Below are 18,770 nucleotides of genomic sequence, written 5' to 3'. Positions count from 1 at the left end.
TAAATTAATCACAGTTTTAGAAACAATTAGTGCTTCCTGGTGGACTAAATGATTTCTAAGCTGAGCTTCAAAGTTGAGTGTGAACTATTTGGATGCAGGTGAAAGGAAGACATCCTACACAGAAAAGAAAGTATGCAGCAACCATTGGGGAATGATCTTGGCACATATGAGGACCTGGGGAAGTGCAAAGAATACAGGGGCAAGGGGGCATTTCATTCAGAATGATGCAGTCTGTTGGAGAGGGGGAAATTCCCCCCACCCTCCACCCCTCTTGAGTTCTTATGGCTTGACTAATATTAATGATAAAAGTGACATGATACAGATTAACAAGAGAAAAAGAAAATTTGATTCATACACAAGGAGGTCTCATAGAAATGGGACCTAAGAAGTGCCCAGAAATGTAGCTTTTTAGACCAAAAAAACAATACATCTGTGAGGAATTAATAGGATAAAGAACTTGGGTTTTGAGTGCTTAATTAGTGAGAAATCTAAACAGAGCTTTTGTTTGGGGTAGTAAATTAAAGAAGGGAAAAAGGTTTGTTTATATAGGCTTCCTAGCAATAAGGATGACCTACCTCTAGACGCGGGGAGTACACCTTTCACGTAAGAGATTGTTTTCCTACTTCTGGAGACAAATAGGAGGGTCAGAGTATATATCTCTTGCATTGGTCATTTCTTAAGTAACTTTAATTCAAAATAATCACTATGCCATTGAGGCATATTTTGGGGTAGCTTACCCTGGGCCCCAGAAAGACCATAATGAAGTATTTTTCCCTTTTTTAAAATATTCTTTATTTATTTTTTTGAATCAAAGGATAATTGCTTAACATAATTTTGTTGTTTTATACCAAATATCAACATAAATCATTTATAGGTATACACATGTCCCCTCCTTCTTAAACATCCCCCCCAACTCCCTCCCATCCCACCACTCTAGGTTGTTACAGAGCCCCTTTTTGAGTTCTCTGAGTCATACAGCAAATTTCCGTTGGCTATCTATTTTACTTATGGTAATGTAAGTTTCTATGTTACTCTCTCCATTCATTTACCCTCTCCTTCTTCCCCCTGCCCGCATGTCCATAAGTCTGTTCTCTACGTCTGATTCTCCATTGCTGCCCTGCATATAAATGCATTGGTACAATCTTTCTAGTTTCCAAATATGTGTGTTAATACATGATATTTATCTTTCTCTTTCTGACTTACTTCACTCTGTATAATAGGCTATCCATTCACCCACCTCATTAGAATGTAGACTCAAATGCATCCCTTTTTATGGCTGAGTAATATTTCATTGTATATATGTACCACAGCTTCTTTATCCATTCATCTGCCAATGGACATCTAGGCGGCTTCCATGTTCTAGCTATTGTAAATTGTGCTGCAATGAACATTGGGGGACATGTATCTTTTTCAATTTATATTTCCTCAGGTATATGCCTAGTAGTAGGATTGCTGGGTCATATGGTGGTTTTATTCCTAGTTTTTTAAGGAATCTCCATACTGTCTTCAATAGTGTCTGTATCAGTTTACATTCTAACCAACACTCCAAGAGGGTTCACTTTTCCCACACCCTCTCCAGCATTTATTGTTTGTAGACTTTTTGATATTGGTCATTCTGTTTGGTGTGGGGTGATATCTCACTGTAATTTTGATTTGTATTTTTCTGATAATGAACTATGTTGAGCATCTTTTCATGTGTTTGTTAGCCATTTGTATGTCTTATTTGGAGAAGTGTCTGTTTAGTTCTTTGGCCCACTTACTGATTGAGCTGTTTATTTTACCGATATTGAGCTACACGAGCTGCTTCTATATTTTGGAGATTAATTCTTTGTTAGTTGTTTCATTTGCTATTATTTCCTCCCATTCTGAAGGCTGCCTCTTCACCTTGCTTATAGTTTCCTTCATTGTCCAAAAGCTTTTAAGTTTAATTAGGATCCATTTGTTTATTTTCATTTTTATTTCCATTTCTCTGGGAGGTGGGTTATAGAGGACCTGGCTGTGATTTACCTCAGAGAATGTTCCACCTATGTTTTCCTCTAGAGTTTTATAGTTTTTGGTCTTATATTTAGGTCTGTAATCTATTCTGAGTTTATCTTCATATATGGTGTTAGGAACTGTTCTAGTTTCATTCTTTTGCATGTAGCTGTCCAGTTTTACCAGCACCACATATTGAAGAGGCTATCTTTGCCCCATTGTATATTCTTGATTCCTTTGTGAAAAATAAGGTACCCATAGGTGCATGGGTTTATTTTGGGGATTTTTATCTTGTTCCATTAGTCTATATTTCTGTTTTTGTGCCAGTACCATTCTGTCTTGATGACTGTAGCTTTGTAGTATAATCTGAAGTCAGGAAGCTTGATTCCTCCAGCTCCATTCTTCTTTCCCAAGACTGCTTTGGTTATTCAGGGTCTTTTGTGTTTCTATATGAATTGAGAAATTTTTTGTTCTAGTTCTGTGAAAAATACCATTGGTAATTTGATAGGGATTGCATTGAATCTGCAGATTGCATTTGGTAGTATAGTCATTTTCACATTTTATAGTCATTTTCACAGATTGATCCTTCCTGCATAGGAACATGAAATATCTCTCCATCTGTTTATGTCATCTTTTATTTCTTTCATCAGTATCTTATAATTTTCTACATACCGTTCTTTTGTCTCCTTATGTAGGTTTGTCCCTAGGTATTTTATTCTTTTGGTTGCAATGGTGAATGGGATTGATTCCTTAATTTCTCTTTCTGATTTTTCATTGTTAGTATATGGGAATTGTTACTATATGATTTCTGTGTATTGATTTTGTATTCTGTGACTGCTAAATTCACTGATTAGTTCTAGTAATTTTCTGATAGTATCTTTAGGGTTTTCTATGTAGAGTATCATGTCATCTGCAAACAGTGACTACTTTCCTTCTTTTCTGGTCTGGATTCCTTTTATTTCTTTTTCTTCTCTGATTGCTGTAGCTAGGACTTCCAAAACTATGTTGAATAATAGTGGTGGGAGTGGACACCCATGTCTTCTTCCCCAGCAGGATAAACTGTGGATTTATCATATATGGCCTTTACTATTTTGAGGTAGGTTCCTTCTAGGCCCCTTTTTTTTCTCTTAAATTTTAATCATAAGTATGTGCTGAATTTTGTCAAAGGCTTTTTCTGCATCTATTGAGATTGCAATATGGTTTTCATCTTTCAATTTGTTAATATGATGTATCACACTGATTGATTTGCATATATTGAAGAATCTTTGCATCCATGGAATAAACAAAATTTGATCATGGTGTATGAGCTTTTCAATGTTTGTTGAATTCTGTTTGCTTGAATTTTGTTGAGGATTTTTGCATCTATGTTCATCAGTGATATTGGCCTGTAATTTTCATTTATTCTGTTCTCTTTGCCTGGTTTTGGTATCAGGGTGATCGTGGCCTCTTAGAATGAGTCTGGAAGTGTTCCTTCCTCTGCAATTTTTTGAAAGAGTTTTAGAAGGATAGACATTAGGTTTTCTCTAAATGTTTGAGAGAATTCACCTGTGAAGCCATCTGGCCCTGGGCTTTTGTTTTGGGGGAGAATTTTGATCACAGTTTCGATTTCAGTGCTTGTAATTGGGTTGTTCATAATTCCTATTTCTTCCTGGTTCATTCTTAGAAAATTGAACTTTTCTAGGAATCTGCCCATTTCTTTCAGGTTGTCCATTTTATTTCCATATAGTTGCTTATAATAGTTTTTTATATTTCTGCATTGTCTGTTGTAACCTCTCCTTTTTCATTCCTAATTTTGTTGATTTGGTTCTTCTCTCTTTTTTTTTTTAATGAGTCTGGCTAAAGGTTTGTCAATTTTGTTTATCTTCTCAAAGAACCAGCTTTTAGTTTTATTAATCTTTACTATTGTTTCCTTCATTTCATTTTCATTTATTTCTGTTCTGATCCTTATGATATCTTTCCTTCTACTAACTTCAGGGTTTTTGTTGTTGTTCTTCTTCTTCTTTTTCCAGTTGTTTTAGTGTAAAGTTAGATTTTCTATTCAATGATTTTCTTGTTTCTTTAGGTAAGATTGTATTGCTATAAACTTCCCTCTTAGAACAGCTTTTGCTATATCCCATAGGTTTTGAATTGTTTTATTTTCATTGTCATTTGTTTCTAGGAATTTTTTTTATTTTCCCTTTTGATCTCTTCAGTAACCTGCTATTATTTAGAAACGTATTGTTTATCTCTATGTGTCTGTGTTTTTTATAGTTATTTTCTTGTAATTGATATCTAGTTTTGTGGTCAGAAAAGATGCTTGATATGATTTCAATTTTCTTAAATTTACTGGGGTTTTATTTGTGACCCAAGATGTGGTCTATCCTGGAGAATGTTCCATGTGCATTTGAAAAGAAAGTGCATTCTTCTGCATTGGAATGGAATGCCCTGAAGACATCAATGAGATCCATCTGGTCTAAGATGTCATTTAAGATTGTGTTTCCTTTTTAATTTTCTTTTTGATAATTTGACCATTGGTGTAAGAGGAATGTTAAAGTCTCCTACTATTATTGTGTTACTGTCAATTTCTCCTTTTTTGTCTGTTAGTGTTTGTCTTTTGTGTTGAGGTGCTCCTATGTTGGGTGTTTATCTTCTCAAAGAACCAAATTTTCGTTTTATTAATAGATATTACAACATCTATTTCTATGTCTTCCTCTTGGATTGATCCCTTGATCATTATGTAGTATCCTTCCTTATCTCTTGTAATACATTTTATTTTAAGATCTATTTTTTATGATATGAGGATTGCTACTCCAGCATTCTTTTGATTTCCATTTGAGTGGAATATATTTTTCCAACCTCTCATTTGCAGTATATATGTGTCTTTAGGTTTGAAGTGGGTTTCTTATAGACAGTATACATGTGGGTTTTGTCTTTGTATCCATTCAACCAGTCTGTGTCTTTTGGATGGAGAATTTAATCCATTTACATTTAAAGTAATTATTGATACATATGTTCCTATTGTCATTTTCTTAATTGTTTGGGGTTTATTTTTGTAGATCTTTTTCTTGCCTTGTATTTTGCTGACCATATAAGTCCCTTTAACATTTGTTGTAAAGCTGATTTTGTGGTACTAAATTCTCTTAACTTTTGCTTGTCTGTAAAGCTTTTGATTTCTCCATCAATTTTGAATGAGATTTTTACCAGGTAAAATAATCTTGGTTACAGATTTTTTTCCCATTCAGTACTGACACTCCCTTCTGGCCTGAAGAGTTTCTGCCAACAGATCAGCTGTTGAATGTATGGGGTTTCCTATGTATGTTACTTGTTGTTTTTCTCTTGCTGCTTTTAGTATTCTTTCTTTGTGTTTAATCTTTGTTAGTTTGATTAGTATGTGTCTTAGTGTGTTTCTCCTTGGGTTTATCCTGTATGGAATACTTTATGCTCCTTGGACTTGATTGACTATTTCCTTTCCAAACTTGGGGAAATTTTCAACTATAATCTCTTCAAAAATTTTCTCATACCCTTTCTTTTTCTCTTCTTCTACTGGGACCCTTATAATTTGACTGTTGATGCAATTAATATTGTCCTTGAGGTCTCTGAGACTATCCTCTCTGAGACTAACTGAGGATAGTCTTCATTTTTTTTTACTTTATTCTGCTCTTCAGCAGTTATTTCTACCATTCTATCATCCAGCTCACTTTTCTATTCTTCTGCCTCAGGTATTCTGCTAGTGATTCCTTCAAGAGTATTTTTAATTTCAGTAATTGTGCTGTTTGTCTCTGTATGTTTATTCTTTTATTTTAATAGGTCTTTGTTAATTGATACTTGCATTTTCTCCATTTTATTTTTTTAGGTTTTGGATCATCTTTACTATCATTATTCAGAATTCTTTTTCAGGTAGTCTGCATATTTCCTCTTTATTTATTTGGACTTATATGTTTCTAGATTGTTCCTTCATTTGCACATTATTTCTCTTTTTAATTATTTATTTATTTATTTTTAATTTATTTTGTTTGAGGCCTCCTTTTCCCAGGCTTTGATGTTGAATTCTTTCTTCCTTTTGGTTTCTGCCCCCATCAGGTTGGTCCAGTGGTTTGTGTAAGTTTCAGGTAGGCTTTGACTTGTGCTTGTGTTCCTGTTGGAGGAGGTGAGTTTTTTCCCCTCTGATGGGCATGGCTGAGTGAGGTGGTAATCCTGTCTGCTGATGATTGAGTTTGTATTTTTGTCTTGTTTGTTGTTTGACTGAGGCATCCTGCACAGGGTGCTACTGGCAGTTGGGTGGTGCCAGGTCTTTCACACAAATTGTTGCCTTTGTCAGTGTTCTCAATATTTGATATTCCCTAGGGTTAGGAGTTCTCTGGTAATCTAGGGATTTGGAGTCAGTGCACCCACTCCAAAGTCTTAGGGCCTGGGCTCTGGCCAGGAACAGAGATTCCACAGGTGGTTTGTTATGGCATTAAATGGTATTAAAACAAACACACAAAAGTGAGAAACAAAAGGTGCATCCCAGATAAATGGCAATTACAAAATCAGGTAGATAATAACTAAAATAATGGAATATACACACATATATGTACACCCATATGCAAAACCAAAAGTCCAAAAAAGATAAATATATAAAGTATAATAGATTTACCTTGCAAACAAAGGAAATCAAAAATGATATCCACCAATTAAAGAATAAAACTATAGGTACAAAATTGATAACAAATACCAAAAAGCTAAAATTATAAATCTAGAGTAGAGTTTGGAATTTCAAAAATACAATGTTAAAGAAAAGAAGAAAAAAAAAGGTCTAAAAAATTATAAAAAATATATATATGAAGTTTTGCTGGGCATACACACTGAGGAAACCAGAAGGGAAAGAGACACGTGTACCCCAATGTTCATTGCAGCACTGTTTATAATAGCCAGGACATGGAAGCAACCTAGATGCCCATCAGCAGATGAATGGATAAGAAAGCTGTGATACATATACACAATGGAGTATTACTCAGCCATTAAAAAGAATACATTTGAATCAGTTCTAATGAGGTGGATGAAACTGGAACCTATTATACAGAGTGAAGTAAGCCAGAAAGAAAAACACCAATACAGTATACTAACGCATATATATGGAATTTAGAAAGATGGTAACAATAGCCCTGTGTATGAGGCAGCAAAAGAGACACTGATGTATAAATCAGTCTTGTGGACTCTGTGGGAGAGGGAGAGGGTGGGGAGATCTGGGAGAATGGCATTGAAACATGTAAAATATCATGTATGAAACGAGTCGCCAGTCCAGGTTCGATGCACGATACTGGATGCTTAGGGCTGGTACACTGGGACGACCCAGAGGGATGGTATGGGGAGGGAGGAGGGAGGAGAGTTCAGGATGGGGAGCACAGGTATACCTGTGGCGGATTCATTTCTATGTCTGGCAAAACTAATACAATATTGTAAAGTTTAAAAATAAAATAAAATTTTAAAAAAAGAAAAGAAACTAGCACAACATTGTAAAGCAACTATACTCCAGTAAAAATAAAATAAAAAAAAGAATAAAACTAACTAAAGTGAAAACTGGAAAACAGAACTAAAGCAAGGTGCCAACTGGGGAATAAAACAACAAAAATAAAATAAACTGACAAATATGGTGAGAAAAAGAAACAAAGAAAATAAATGCAAAGTTGAGCAGAAGTAAATAAAGAAGATTTATATACAGTAAAGATTAACTACAATGGGAAAAGAAAAGTAGGAAAAGCAAACAAAGGAATAAATGTAGAAAAAAGTAACAATAAATTTTTAAATTTTTTAAAAAGAGAGAACAAAAAGTAAAAAAAAAAAAAAAAAAAAAAAAGGAAAACCCCACAGAACTGCAAAAGGCCAATGCAGAGGCAGTACGCTGCTGCTGCTAAGTTGCTTCAGCTGTGTCTGACTCTGTGCGACCCCATAGACGGCAGCCAACTAGGTTCCTCTGTCCTTGGGATTCTCCAAGCAAGAATACTGGAGTGGGTTGCCATTTACTTCTCCAAGGCATGAAAGTGAAAAGTGAAAGTAAAGTCGCTCAGTCGTGCCCAACTCTTAGCAACCCCATGGACTGCAGCCTACCAGACTCCTCCATCCATGGGATTCTCCAGGCAAGAGTACTGGAGAGGCAGTATATAACAGAAATAAAAAGTGTGGTTTTTAAAAATTCTCTAAAGTTTAAATACATTTAATAGTACTAGTAAAAACCATCAACTACAACAACAGAGTGATAGAGAGGTGGGGGAAACATCCAGAAGCAACTACAGAACAAGTCAAAATATAAGAAATGTTTTTCTTGAGTCTCTGCTGTCAGCATCCATTCCCTCGCTGGGAGTCACAGAACACCTCACCTCCCTAGGATGCCCTTCAACACTGGGCTGGTGTCTGGACCAGCTGTGGGATCTGCTCAGACTCTAATCTGGTACTATTCCTGTGTGTTCTTGCCTTCAATGTCCACAGGTGTCAGAACTAGTGCATTTTCTTTTGTGAGAACTCGCGTTGTCCTTTTACATATTCCATAAACACAGTCTTCCTAGTTGATTGTGTGGATTTAATCTAGTTTGTACAGTGGGTGGGAAGGTTTTGGGTCTTCTTCCTTAGCCACACTGCCCCTGGGTTTCAACTGTAGCTTTATCTCTACCTCTGGACGTGGGTCATCCAGAAGGGTTTGCTCTTGAGGCTTTGTTCTGTGCCAGTGAGGGCCGGTTGTGGAGGTGGCACAGCTGCTTAGGTCACAGGGTCCCTGGCAGCACCAGGTACTCAAGGGAGCTGGCAGCAGGAAATATGCTCTAGAAGGGTATGGCAACCCACTCCAGTATTCCTGCCAGGAGAATCTCCTGGGCAGAAAAGCCTGCAGACCACAGTCCACAGGGTCTTAAAGAGTTGGATGTGACCCAAGTGGCCCCGTTTGCATAGATGCAGAACTCTTTCTAGCTTCTGGCAGTTCTTTCCCGGTAGGGATCATGCATGCAGGTGGCATGGTTGCTTGGATCACAGGGACCCTGGCAATGCTGGCTATGCAGGGGCACTGGTGTCTATTGTCACAGGAGACACAGTGTTATTAGGGCTTTTTCTAGTCTGTGGCAGCTCTTCCCCAGTGAGGACTGAGCATGAAGGTGGCACAGCGGCGCCAAGTGTGCAGGGACACAGACGGCCTCAACTACAGGAGCTTTGGCCCTATCAGAGTCTTTTTCTAGCCTCTGGTAACTGGTGATCTTCGGCTAGACCTCCTCCATTGCCCCACCCATTCAGGCCTTTAGAGGGCTCCCCTGACTTGGGTCCTTCTCTGTTGCTCAGCACTGTCAGGTGCTTAAAGGGCCAGCCTCTCTGTTGTTCAGCTGCTGGTGCTGGCCTGTGGGAGAGAGAGGCTAAAGTGATGGCCCCATCCCTACACACAGCAGTATCACCTTGCCTCCAAGGCTGCCTGGCTTTCCTCCACAGGCATTTCCTACCACAATCTCCTCCCGCGTGTCCCCTAGGGCCATCTCCCCACCATCAACCACAGACCTCACCCTGGATTCCTCCACAATCTCTGCACTCCAGCCCCCAGCTGCTGTGCCTTCTAAGGGACACATGTCCCTGACTGGGGTATGTATGGCTGTGGCAAGGATTTTCTGTGTGATTCTCATTCCATTTAGACTGTCACAGATCAGCTGCTTCACTCTCAGCCTCAACTATCTCTCCTCTGTCCCAAACAGTTGCCCCAGTGTGGAGGTCAGACCCCTGCTCAGTTCCCCCGCCTGCCAGAGGCAGGTCCAGTGCTACTAACACCTCTCTTTTTTTCCCTACTTCTTTCATTCTACCGAGTTTTATGTGGTTCTATATATTCTTTTCCACTGATCAGGAGCTCCTGCCCACTCTGAACTGGTGTTCTGCAAGCACTTCTGTGTCTGAAGGTGTATTCCTGATGTATCCATGGAGAGAGATGCACTCCATGTCCACCTACTGCTCCACCATCTTATTCTCTCCATCATAAAGTTTTGACAGTTGTACAGGAGAAACAAGATGCTGTGTTCTGGAAAGATCCTTTTGGTGACAGGACGCAGAATGATCCAGAGTACTGAAGGTTGTTATGAGACAAGCCAGGGGCTTTGGTAAATAGTACATGGGCCAGGTAGGAAGAGGAATTGGGGGAAATAGAGAAGTTGAAGAAGGGAAAATGAATCAGAAATGGTTGTCTAGGTTCCCACCTTGGATAAATGAAAGGAGGACCTAAGCTAAGAGAAGGTATTGGTGTGATAGAGATAACAACTCATTTCTGGTCATCGTGAATTTCAGGTGCCAGAAGGTTGAATCCAACAGGTTGAAGGATGGAGGTCAAATGGGAGGAAGGAGAGAGACACAGTTCTGCAGAAGATCACTTAGAAAAAACATGGGTAGAGGCGACTTTGGAATAAAATAAACAACGTATTAGGCATGCGCACTCTCCCAGTCCCTCATGGAATCTTATGAGATTTCCAGTAACATCTCTATTAATCCCAACTGTTTATGTGTGGCTTTGCATTAGTAAAGAGGAAGTAGTGTCCATAAAATGATTTCTTCTGTTTGTTTTCAGAGTAATAATGAAAGGATAAGATAAATATAAAAATATTATGCAAAACATTATAGTAAGTGATTGATAAGCTTAAAGTCATACTACAAAAATGGAAATATAAATTTGTTACCAAAGTTTAGATATAAAAGTTTATGTGCAGGTCTGTTACTATTGAAAAAGCAAACTGAGAATGGAGTTACTTGAAGGATGAGTTTTTTCTTATCCTTGGTTTTAGACATGTAACATACAGCTAGACAGAAGTGATAATAGCTCATTGAGTAATGGCCTGAATAAATGGTGTAGAATAATGGCATAGAATAAATGTGCACATCTATCACACATATCAAGTAATATGTATTTTTTTGTGTGTCTTTTATAGTAAAATACTTCACGCAGCCATGGATATAATAAAAATTAAGTTTCAGAGCACCAGAATTCTGACTCTTCCTCCAATTTGATAAATGCTGTACTTGAATACTTTTATCAAGTCATTCATTTAACAAAATAAGTTATAAATTATTTCCTTGAATTATTTTAACACAAGAAAGTTGTGTTAATTTTGGCAATACTTCATTACAGGTGACTATGTTGTCATGACTATATATTTTGAATTGAGTAGAAGAATGGGATACTTCACTATTCAAACATATATTCCTTGTATACTGACTGTGGTTTTATCCTGGGTATCATTCTGGATCAAAAAAGATGCTACACCAGCAAGAACAGCATTAGGTGAGTTTCAAAAAAGTCTCCTACCATTTTGTGTAATTTTAATATAGAACTATATTCATAAAAATACTTTCAATGAAAAAGACAGTTCAAATGTAACTGATCTAATTTGAGGGCTACTTGATTATTTTAAGTATAAAAGTTAGATTTTTCTTCCTGACAATAGAATTCCCAGTGTACCACTTAAGTTGAAGTTAAGTATTCAAAATAAATCAATTGCATCATTCTGTACTGTGCTCTACGGATGATGTCATTAAAAATGTAGTCATGTTCTGAAACCTGCCACACTCAAAAGTCTCATTATGTCAGTTAATGGAAATAGAACAGTGCATGGAAATAGAACCTTTGAGGATTGATGACCAAATCAGTAAAACAATCTTTCAATAAAAGAAGTACTGCTTGGCTAGAGCAAATTTACCAGCAAACAAGAAAATGATTATTCTTTTCAGCTATAATTTACACATTAATGCTCAAAGTCTTTTCATAAATTTTTCTCTGGTACCCAAAGTTCTCTTAATAAAACATTAAATTTAAGTGGTTTTAGAATTGTAGTGCATGTTTTATATCAGTTTTTCTTTATGGTAGGAATTTTGCCTAACTTTCTATATTTTTATTTGTTAATAATGTATGATATATAGTTCTTTCCACCAGCACTATCACAATTTCTTTTGGAAATCAAGCTACCTCAATATAAAAAAAAAACTGCAAAATCTTGTATATTACATTGCACCACTTCTGTTGGTTTTTTAATTCTTATTTGTTTAATAGCACAGTACTTTTTGAACAAGGTAAATTAGCCTTTAATATCCTCTGTCCTGTGGAAATATCCTCTGTCCTGTGGAAAAGATGAGAATACCAGACCACCTTACCTGCCTCCTGAGAAATCTGTATGCAGATCAAGAAGAAACAGTTAGAACCAGACATGGAACAAAGGACTGATTGCAAATTGGGAAAAGAGTGTGTCAAGGCTGTATATTGTCACCCTGCTTATTTAACTTCTATGCAGAGTACATCATGTGAAATGCCAGGCTGGATGAAGCACAAGCTGGAATCAAGATTGCCAGGAGAAACATCAATAGCCTCAGATATGCAGATAACACCACCTTTATGTCAGAGAAGGCGATGGCACCCCACTCCAGTACTCTTGCCTGGAAAATCCCATGGACGGAGGAGCCTGGTAGGCTGCAGTCCATGGGGTCGTGAAGAGTTGGACACGACTGAGTGACTTCACTTTCACTTTTCACTTTCATGCATTGGAGAAGGAAATGGCAACCCACTCCAGTGTTCTTGCCTGGAGAATCCCAGGGACAGGGGAGCCTAGTGGGCTGCCGTCTATGGGGTCGCACAGAGTCGGGCACAACCGAAGTGACTTAGCAGTAGCATGGCAGAAAGCAAAGAACTAAAGAGCCTCTTGATGAAAGTGAAAGAGGAGAGTGAAAAAGTTGGCTTAAAATGCAGCATTCAAAAAAAGAAGATCATGGCATTGGGTCCCATCACTTCATTGCAAATAGATGGGGAAACAATGGAAACAGTGATAGACTTTCTTTTGGGGGGCTTCAAAATCACTACAGATGGTAACTGCAGCCATGAAATTAAAAGACATTTGCTCCTTGGAAGAAAAGCTATGACCAACTGAGACAGCATATTAAAAAGCAGAGACATTACTTAGCCAACAAAGGTCCGTCTAGTCAAAGCTATGGTTTTTCCAGATGTCATGTATGGATGTGAGAGTTGTACCAAAAAGAAAGTTGAGCTCCAAGAAATTTATGCTTTTGAACTGTGGTGTTGGAGAAGACTCCTGAGAGTCCCTTGGACTGCAAGGAGATCAAACCAGTCAATCCTAAAGGAAATCAGTCCTGAATATTCATTGCTGAAGCTGAAGCTCCTACTTTGGCCACCTGATGCGAAGAGGTGACTCATTGGAAACTACCCTGATGCTGGGAAAGATTGAAGGCAGGAGGAGAAGGCGGTGACAGAGGATGAGATGGATGGATGGCATCACCAACTCAATGAGCATGAGTTTGAGAAAGCTCTGGAAATTGGTGATGGACAGGGAAGCCTGGCGTGCTGCAGTCCTTGGGGCTGTAAAGAGTTGGACACTACTGAGTGAACTGAACTGAACTGATCCCTCTGCCCAATATTGGTTTTGCATTCTTATATAAAATACATGATAAATCAGCTGACAAAGGCATAACATAAATTTAGCAACTATTCTTCAAGTTATGACCTCACAATGACAAATTCAGAGGTCATAGTGAGTATAACTTTAAAGATCAGCTTCAAAACAGAGTAATATTTCTTCACAACTTGAAACTATGCAAGTCCTATCAAAGAGTAGCCATCATGGTGTTAAGAGGACAGAGATACTAGAAATATATCATTCTTGCAGGTAATAGATTTGCTGACCAGAAGAGTGGAGAAATCTCAACACTAGCATATTTAATGGAGACACCTGAAGAGCTCTGCTTAATAAAGCAATACTCTAGACTTCCCCTAATTGAAACAAATCATGCCATGACAAATCAAGCAAAACCACCAGTAAATCAACTATTTATTATAAGAATTTAACATTCTTTTTAAAAAATTACATAGTCCATCATGTATCATCTACAATATTGTATATACAGTAAAAAAAAATTACTACTTTCTTAAAAGCAGATAATTGTGATCCATGATCAAGAAAAAAATGTCAACATTAAAATGCAACTCTGATGTTGAATCAGCAGATATGGGCTTTCAGTTCAGTTCAGTCGCTCAGTCGTGTCCGACTCTTTGCGACCCCATGAATCGCAGCACGCCAGGCCTCCCTGTCCATCACCAACTCCCGGAGTTCACTCAGACTCACGTCCACCGAGTCAGTGATGCTATCTAGCCATCTCATCCTCTGTCGTCCCCTTCTCTTCCTGCCCCCAATAAAGCAGCTATTATAACGGTGTTCAAGAATTAAAAGAAAATACAATGTTAGTGAAGACAAGATGGATAATATCAACAAATACATTTCTTAAAAATGAAATTCTAGAATAAAATGTATAATAGTCAAATTGAAAATAATCACTAAATGAGTTTAAGACCAGATTGAAGATGCCAGGGAGGGGAGAGATCATGTACAATTGACCATCACATAAAACTTATCTAATTAGAAGAAGATATGAATTAAAAAATGATTTAAAAGAATCAACATTCAGAAAACTAAGATGATGACATCTGGTCCCATCACTTCATGGGGAATAGATGGGGAAACAGTGGCTGACTTTATTTTTTGGGGCTCCAAAATCACTGCAGATGGTGATTGCAGCCATGAAATTAAAAGATGCTAACTCCTTGGAAGGAAAGTTATGACCAACCTAGACAGCACATTAAAAAGCAGAGACATTACTTTGTCAACAAAGGTCCATCTAGTCAAGGCTATAGTTTTTCCAGTGGTCATGTATGGATGTAAAGAAAGCTGAGCTCTGAAGAATTGATGCTTTTGAACTGTGGTGTTGGAGAAGACTCTTGAGAGTCCCTTGGACTGCAAGGAGATCCAACAAGTCCATCCTAAAGGAGACCAGTCCTGGGTGTTCATTGGAAGGACTGATGCTAAAGCTGAAACTCTAATGCTTTGGCCACCTGATGCGAAGAACTGACTCATTTGAAAAGACCCTGATGCTGGGAAAGATTGAGGGCAGGAGGAGAAGGGGACAACAGAGTTGGTAGGATGGCATCACCAACTTGATGGACATGGGTTTGAGTGAACTCTGGAAGTTGGTGATGGACAGGGAGGCCTGGCATGCTGCGGTTCATGGGGTCGCAAAGAGTCGGACACATCTGAGCAACTGAACTGAAGTGAACTAAACTGAACAGAGCCTCAGTGATCTGTGGGACAATATGGAGATGTATAACACAACTTCAACTGGTACTCCAAAATGAAAAGAGAAAAAGAATCAACTTTAAAATTTTTGAAGACATTTAGTAAAAATATGCAAATTTCTTGAAAATGAAAGTGAAAGTGAAGTTGCTCAGTTCTGTCTGACTGTTGTGACCCCGTGGACTGTAGACTACCAGTGTCCTCTGTTCGTGGGATATTCCAGGCAAGAATACTGGAGTGGGCTGCCATTTCCTTCTCCAGGAGATCTTGCCAACCCAGGGATCAAACCCGGGTCTCCCACATTGCGGACAGACACTTTACCATCTGAGCCACCAGGGAAGCCCTACCTACAAATTCTTTAGACATAACATGGTCACCACATTTTTGAAAATGTTAAACCGAACATTTATTACAAAATCTATATTTTTCATAAAAATTTATCCACCATCAGTATATACTTTTCAAATTTACAATGCATTTTTACAAAATGTATCACAACTTTCCCACCTGCAATAAGGACAGCCTGACATTCTGTTTTCACTATACTGGTTAAAGAAACTGATTCAAAGAGGGTAAGTGGCTTTATCTGACCAAATGTTGAGAAGGCCCAGAGCAAGGCTGAAGCCTTCGACTTCTAGTTCAATATCCTGTACACCTGACCATGCTGTGCATGCTGTTCTATTTGATTTATTCTACAATTTCTTGCTGACTGACAGACCCGGGAGGCACTAAACAGGAGCTGTGATGCTTCTGCAAAGATGGGAACTAATGTGCATTCATCTGTCATGTCTATCTGATCTTTCTATCACATATACATCTCTTAAATTTGCTCCACAGTCTTTGATTAAATCTTTAGTGTTGGCCAACATACATGAAATAAAGTCAGATTAATACTGTGATTAACTAATTAACCAATGAATCAATGCACTCATAAAAAGCATTTATTGAAATAGAATGCTAGACATGGTGCTATGTAATGGGAAAGAAAGGGTGAGCAAGATACAGTTTTGTTTTTAAAGATCGCACATTCTATGCAGGGAGACAGACCACAAAGACATAAATAATTCTCTGTGATCATGCAAAAAAAAGCACATAGAATGTATAAGAATAGTGAAGATGTGTGTATTATCAGCTCTGCCTGGAGTACTATAAAGTGATTTGCCTCAGAAAAAGTGGTGTTTCTGCTGAGTCTTCAAAAAAAAGTAAGTTTACAAATTGTAAGGAAAAGGAGAAGACAGGAACTAGTTTATCTGGGCAGAAGAACAGTGTGAGATGAGGAACAGACAAAGTATCGGGGACTGCAAATCTCACTTTCATTAAAAATATATTTTAAAAAAATGTCAAACAATACAAAAATTACTGAATAAATGGGATGATATTAACTTAATTCATATATTTTAATATTGTGAAGACTATAACAAAACATATTATGGAAATGTTGCTTATAATATTATATGTACATTACAATTAAAAGTATTATTGCATTTACACAATGCCAAGAAGGAGGATTCACCTAAAAATAAAACACCGTGTGGAATGGAGGGATTCTGTTCGGCTTCTTTTACAACTTGGTATGTGTCCCCTGTGCAGGCATCACCACAGTGCTGACCATGACCACACTCAGCACCATAGCCAGGAACTCCTTGCCCCGGGTGTCCTATGTGACTGCCATGGACCTTTTCGTGACTGTGTGCTTCTTATTTGTCTTTGCTGCTCTGATGGAGTATGCTACCCTCAACTACTATTCAAGTTGCAGAAAACCACCTACCACTAAGAAAAAAACATCGGTGAGTTCCAGTAGCAAGGATTTTCTCCGTATATATATGGAATTTAGAAAGATGGTAACGATAACCCTGTATGCGAGACAGCAAAAGAGACACAGATGTATAGAACAGTCTTTTGGACTCTGTGGGAGAGGGAGGCTGGGGATGATTTGGGAGAATGGCATTGAAACATATATAATATCATATAAGAAATGAATCGCCAGTCCAGGTTTGATGCGGGATACAGGATGCTTGGGGCTGGTGCACTGGGATGACCCAGAGGTATGGTATGGGGAGGCAGGTGGGAGGGGGGTTCAGGATTGGGAACACGTGTACACTCATGGAGGATTCATGTTGATGTATGGCGAAGCCAATACAATATTGTAAAGTAATTAGCCTCTAATTAAAATAAATAAATTTTTTAAAAAAGAAAAAAATGCAAAAGAAAAATTAAAAAAAAAAAGATTTTCTCAGAAGGTAGTAGAAGAACATTTTGAGGTAAATGGTTCTTATTCATAAGGATTTTATACATGATATAAATAGTTAATTTAATAAGGCTTTTTAAAAACAAGATAGGTATTCAGAAGATATGAATGTGACTGTCAAGCAGTCTTCAGCTTCACCTACCAGTGGCATGGGCTGGTGTAATCACACCTTAAAGATTATTCATTATCAGAGTGTTCTGTAATACAGATTCCATGGCAGTTTTCAATGGCTTTTTCTGCTTTCCTTGTAGTTACTACATGCAGATTCCTCAAGATGGATTCATGAAAGGATAAGCCTACAAGCACCGTCTGTACGTATAACATTGCAAGTGTAAATATTTCTGAGAACTCTGTGTAAACTACAATTGAAAAATATTATTGTTTACAAATGCATCTATTGAAGACCAAAGAGTAATGCATGTACTCCCTAAAAAAAATGTATTTACAAAGAAATGTTCAACTTAGAAAATTTGGAAAATAAAGGGGAAAAAATCACTTCTACTCAGGGATTAGTGTATAGCATACATATTTCTGTAACTCAAAATTATGTTCTGAATACAGTTCTTGGTCAAAATATTAATTTTTAGGATCATTTTGATGATTGCATCATATGTTCATGATTGATACATGCACAGATGATCTTGGCTGGACACTGGGCTAATCCACAACTTTTCACTTTTAAACATATTTTTATATGTTTTGTACATACTTGTGACTATTTTCTTAGTATTAATTCCTAGAAAGAGAAAGCCTGGGCCAAAGAATTGCATGTTTTTTTCCAAATCACATTCCACCAGTTTTCTTAGCAGTGTGAGTCACTCATTGCTCAATGTGGGTCACTCTCCCTGCATTTAGGTGAATAGTTGAATATACAAACAACTCCTACAAACTATTCCTATTGGCATTGCTTTGATTATTGATAAAGCTTAATATATTTTTACTTGTTTTTGATTTTCACATATTCCTATGAATTGCTTTTTATGTCCATTAATTTTTATAAAATTTTTTGCACAATTTTGATAACATTTTTATCCTTTCCTATCTTCAGAATGACATAGCTCTCCCTGACTTTCTTTTGAGTGCTAACTCTGTTTGACAACATATTCTAAGTACTTTCATTTATCAACTCATTCTATCTTCACAAAAAAACCCACTCTACTGACAAGGACATTGAGATGTGGAAAAGTAAAGTGCTATAAGTATTGACCGAACCTTCACAATTTAAAAAATTGTTGTATTTAATTATTACTGCTACCTGAATTTTTAGTATATAGCTTAATGTAAGACTCTATTGAAAAATTGAGAAACATGTCTTTAAATCATTGATTGTGAGCTACCACTTTTACCATATGACAACTTTCACTTTATATTTTTATCCTTTTGTACATAAGAAGTCACAAATTGCACTGAATGTTTTATGCCCACCCGTACACGATAGGTGGTTTTCTAGCTGC

General features: G+C 37.4%; 1 protein-coding gene across 1 annotated transcript in view; it reads left to right on the top strand.

The window, feature by feature from the left end:
• The window catches only part of GABRG3 (gamma-aminobutyric acid type A receptor subunit gamma3), an 838,213-nt gene that overhangs the window by 808,608 nt on the left and 10,835 nt on the right, over positions 1-18,770 (top strand). Inside the window, exons 7-9 of the mRNA XM_045163713.1 lie at positions 11,072-11,224; positions 16,659-16,855; positions 17,568-17,627. Of these exons, the coding sequence (XP_045019648.1) occupies positions 11,072-11,224; positions 16,659-16,855; positions 17,568-17,627 (410 nt within the window). The remainder of the gene's footprint in view (positions 1-11,071; positions 11,225-16,658; positions 16,856-17,567; positions 17,628-18,770) is intronic.

This window comes from Bubalus bubalis, chromosome 20, assembly GCF_019923935.1.
Source record: "Bubalus bubalis isolate 160015118507 breed Murrah chromosome 20, NDDB_SH_1, whole genome shotgun sequence".
Lineage (NCBI taxonomy): Eukaryota > Metazoa > Chordata > Mammalia > Artiodactyla > Bovidae > Bubalus > Bubalus bubalis.
The sequence above is the reverse complement of the archived record's forward strand: the minus strand, read 5'-3'. Positions and strand labels throughout refer to the sequence as shown.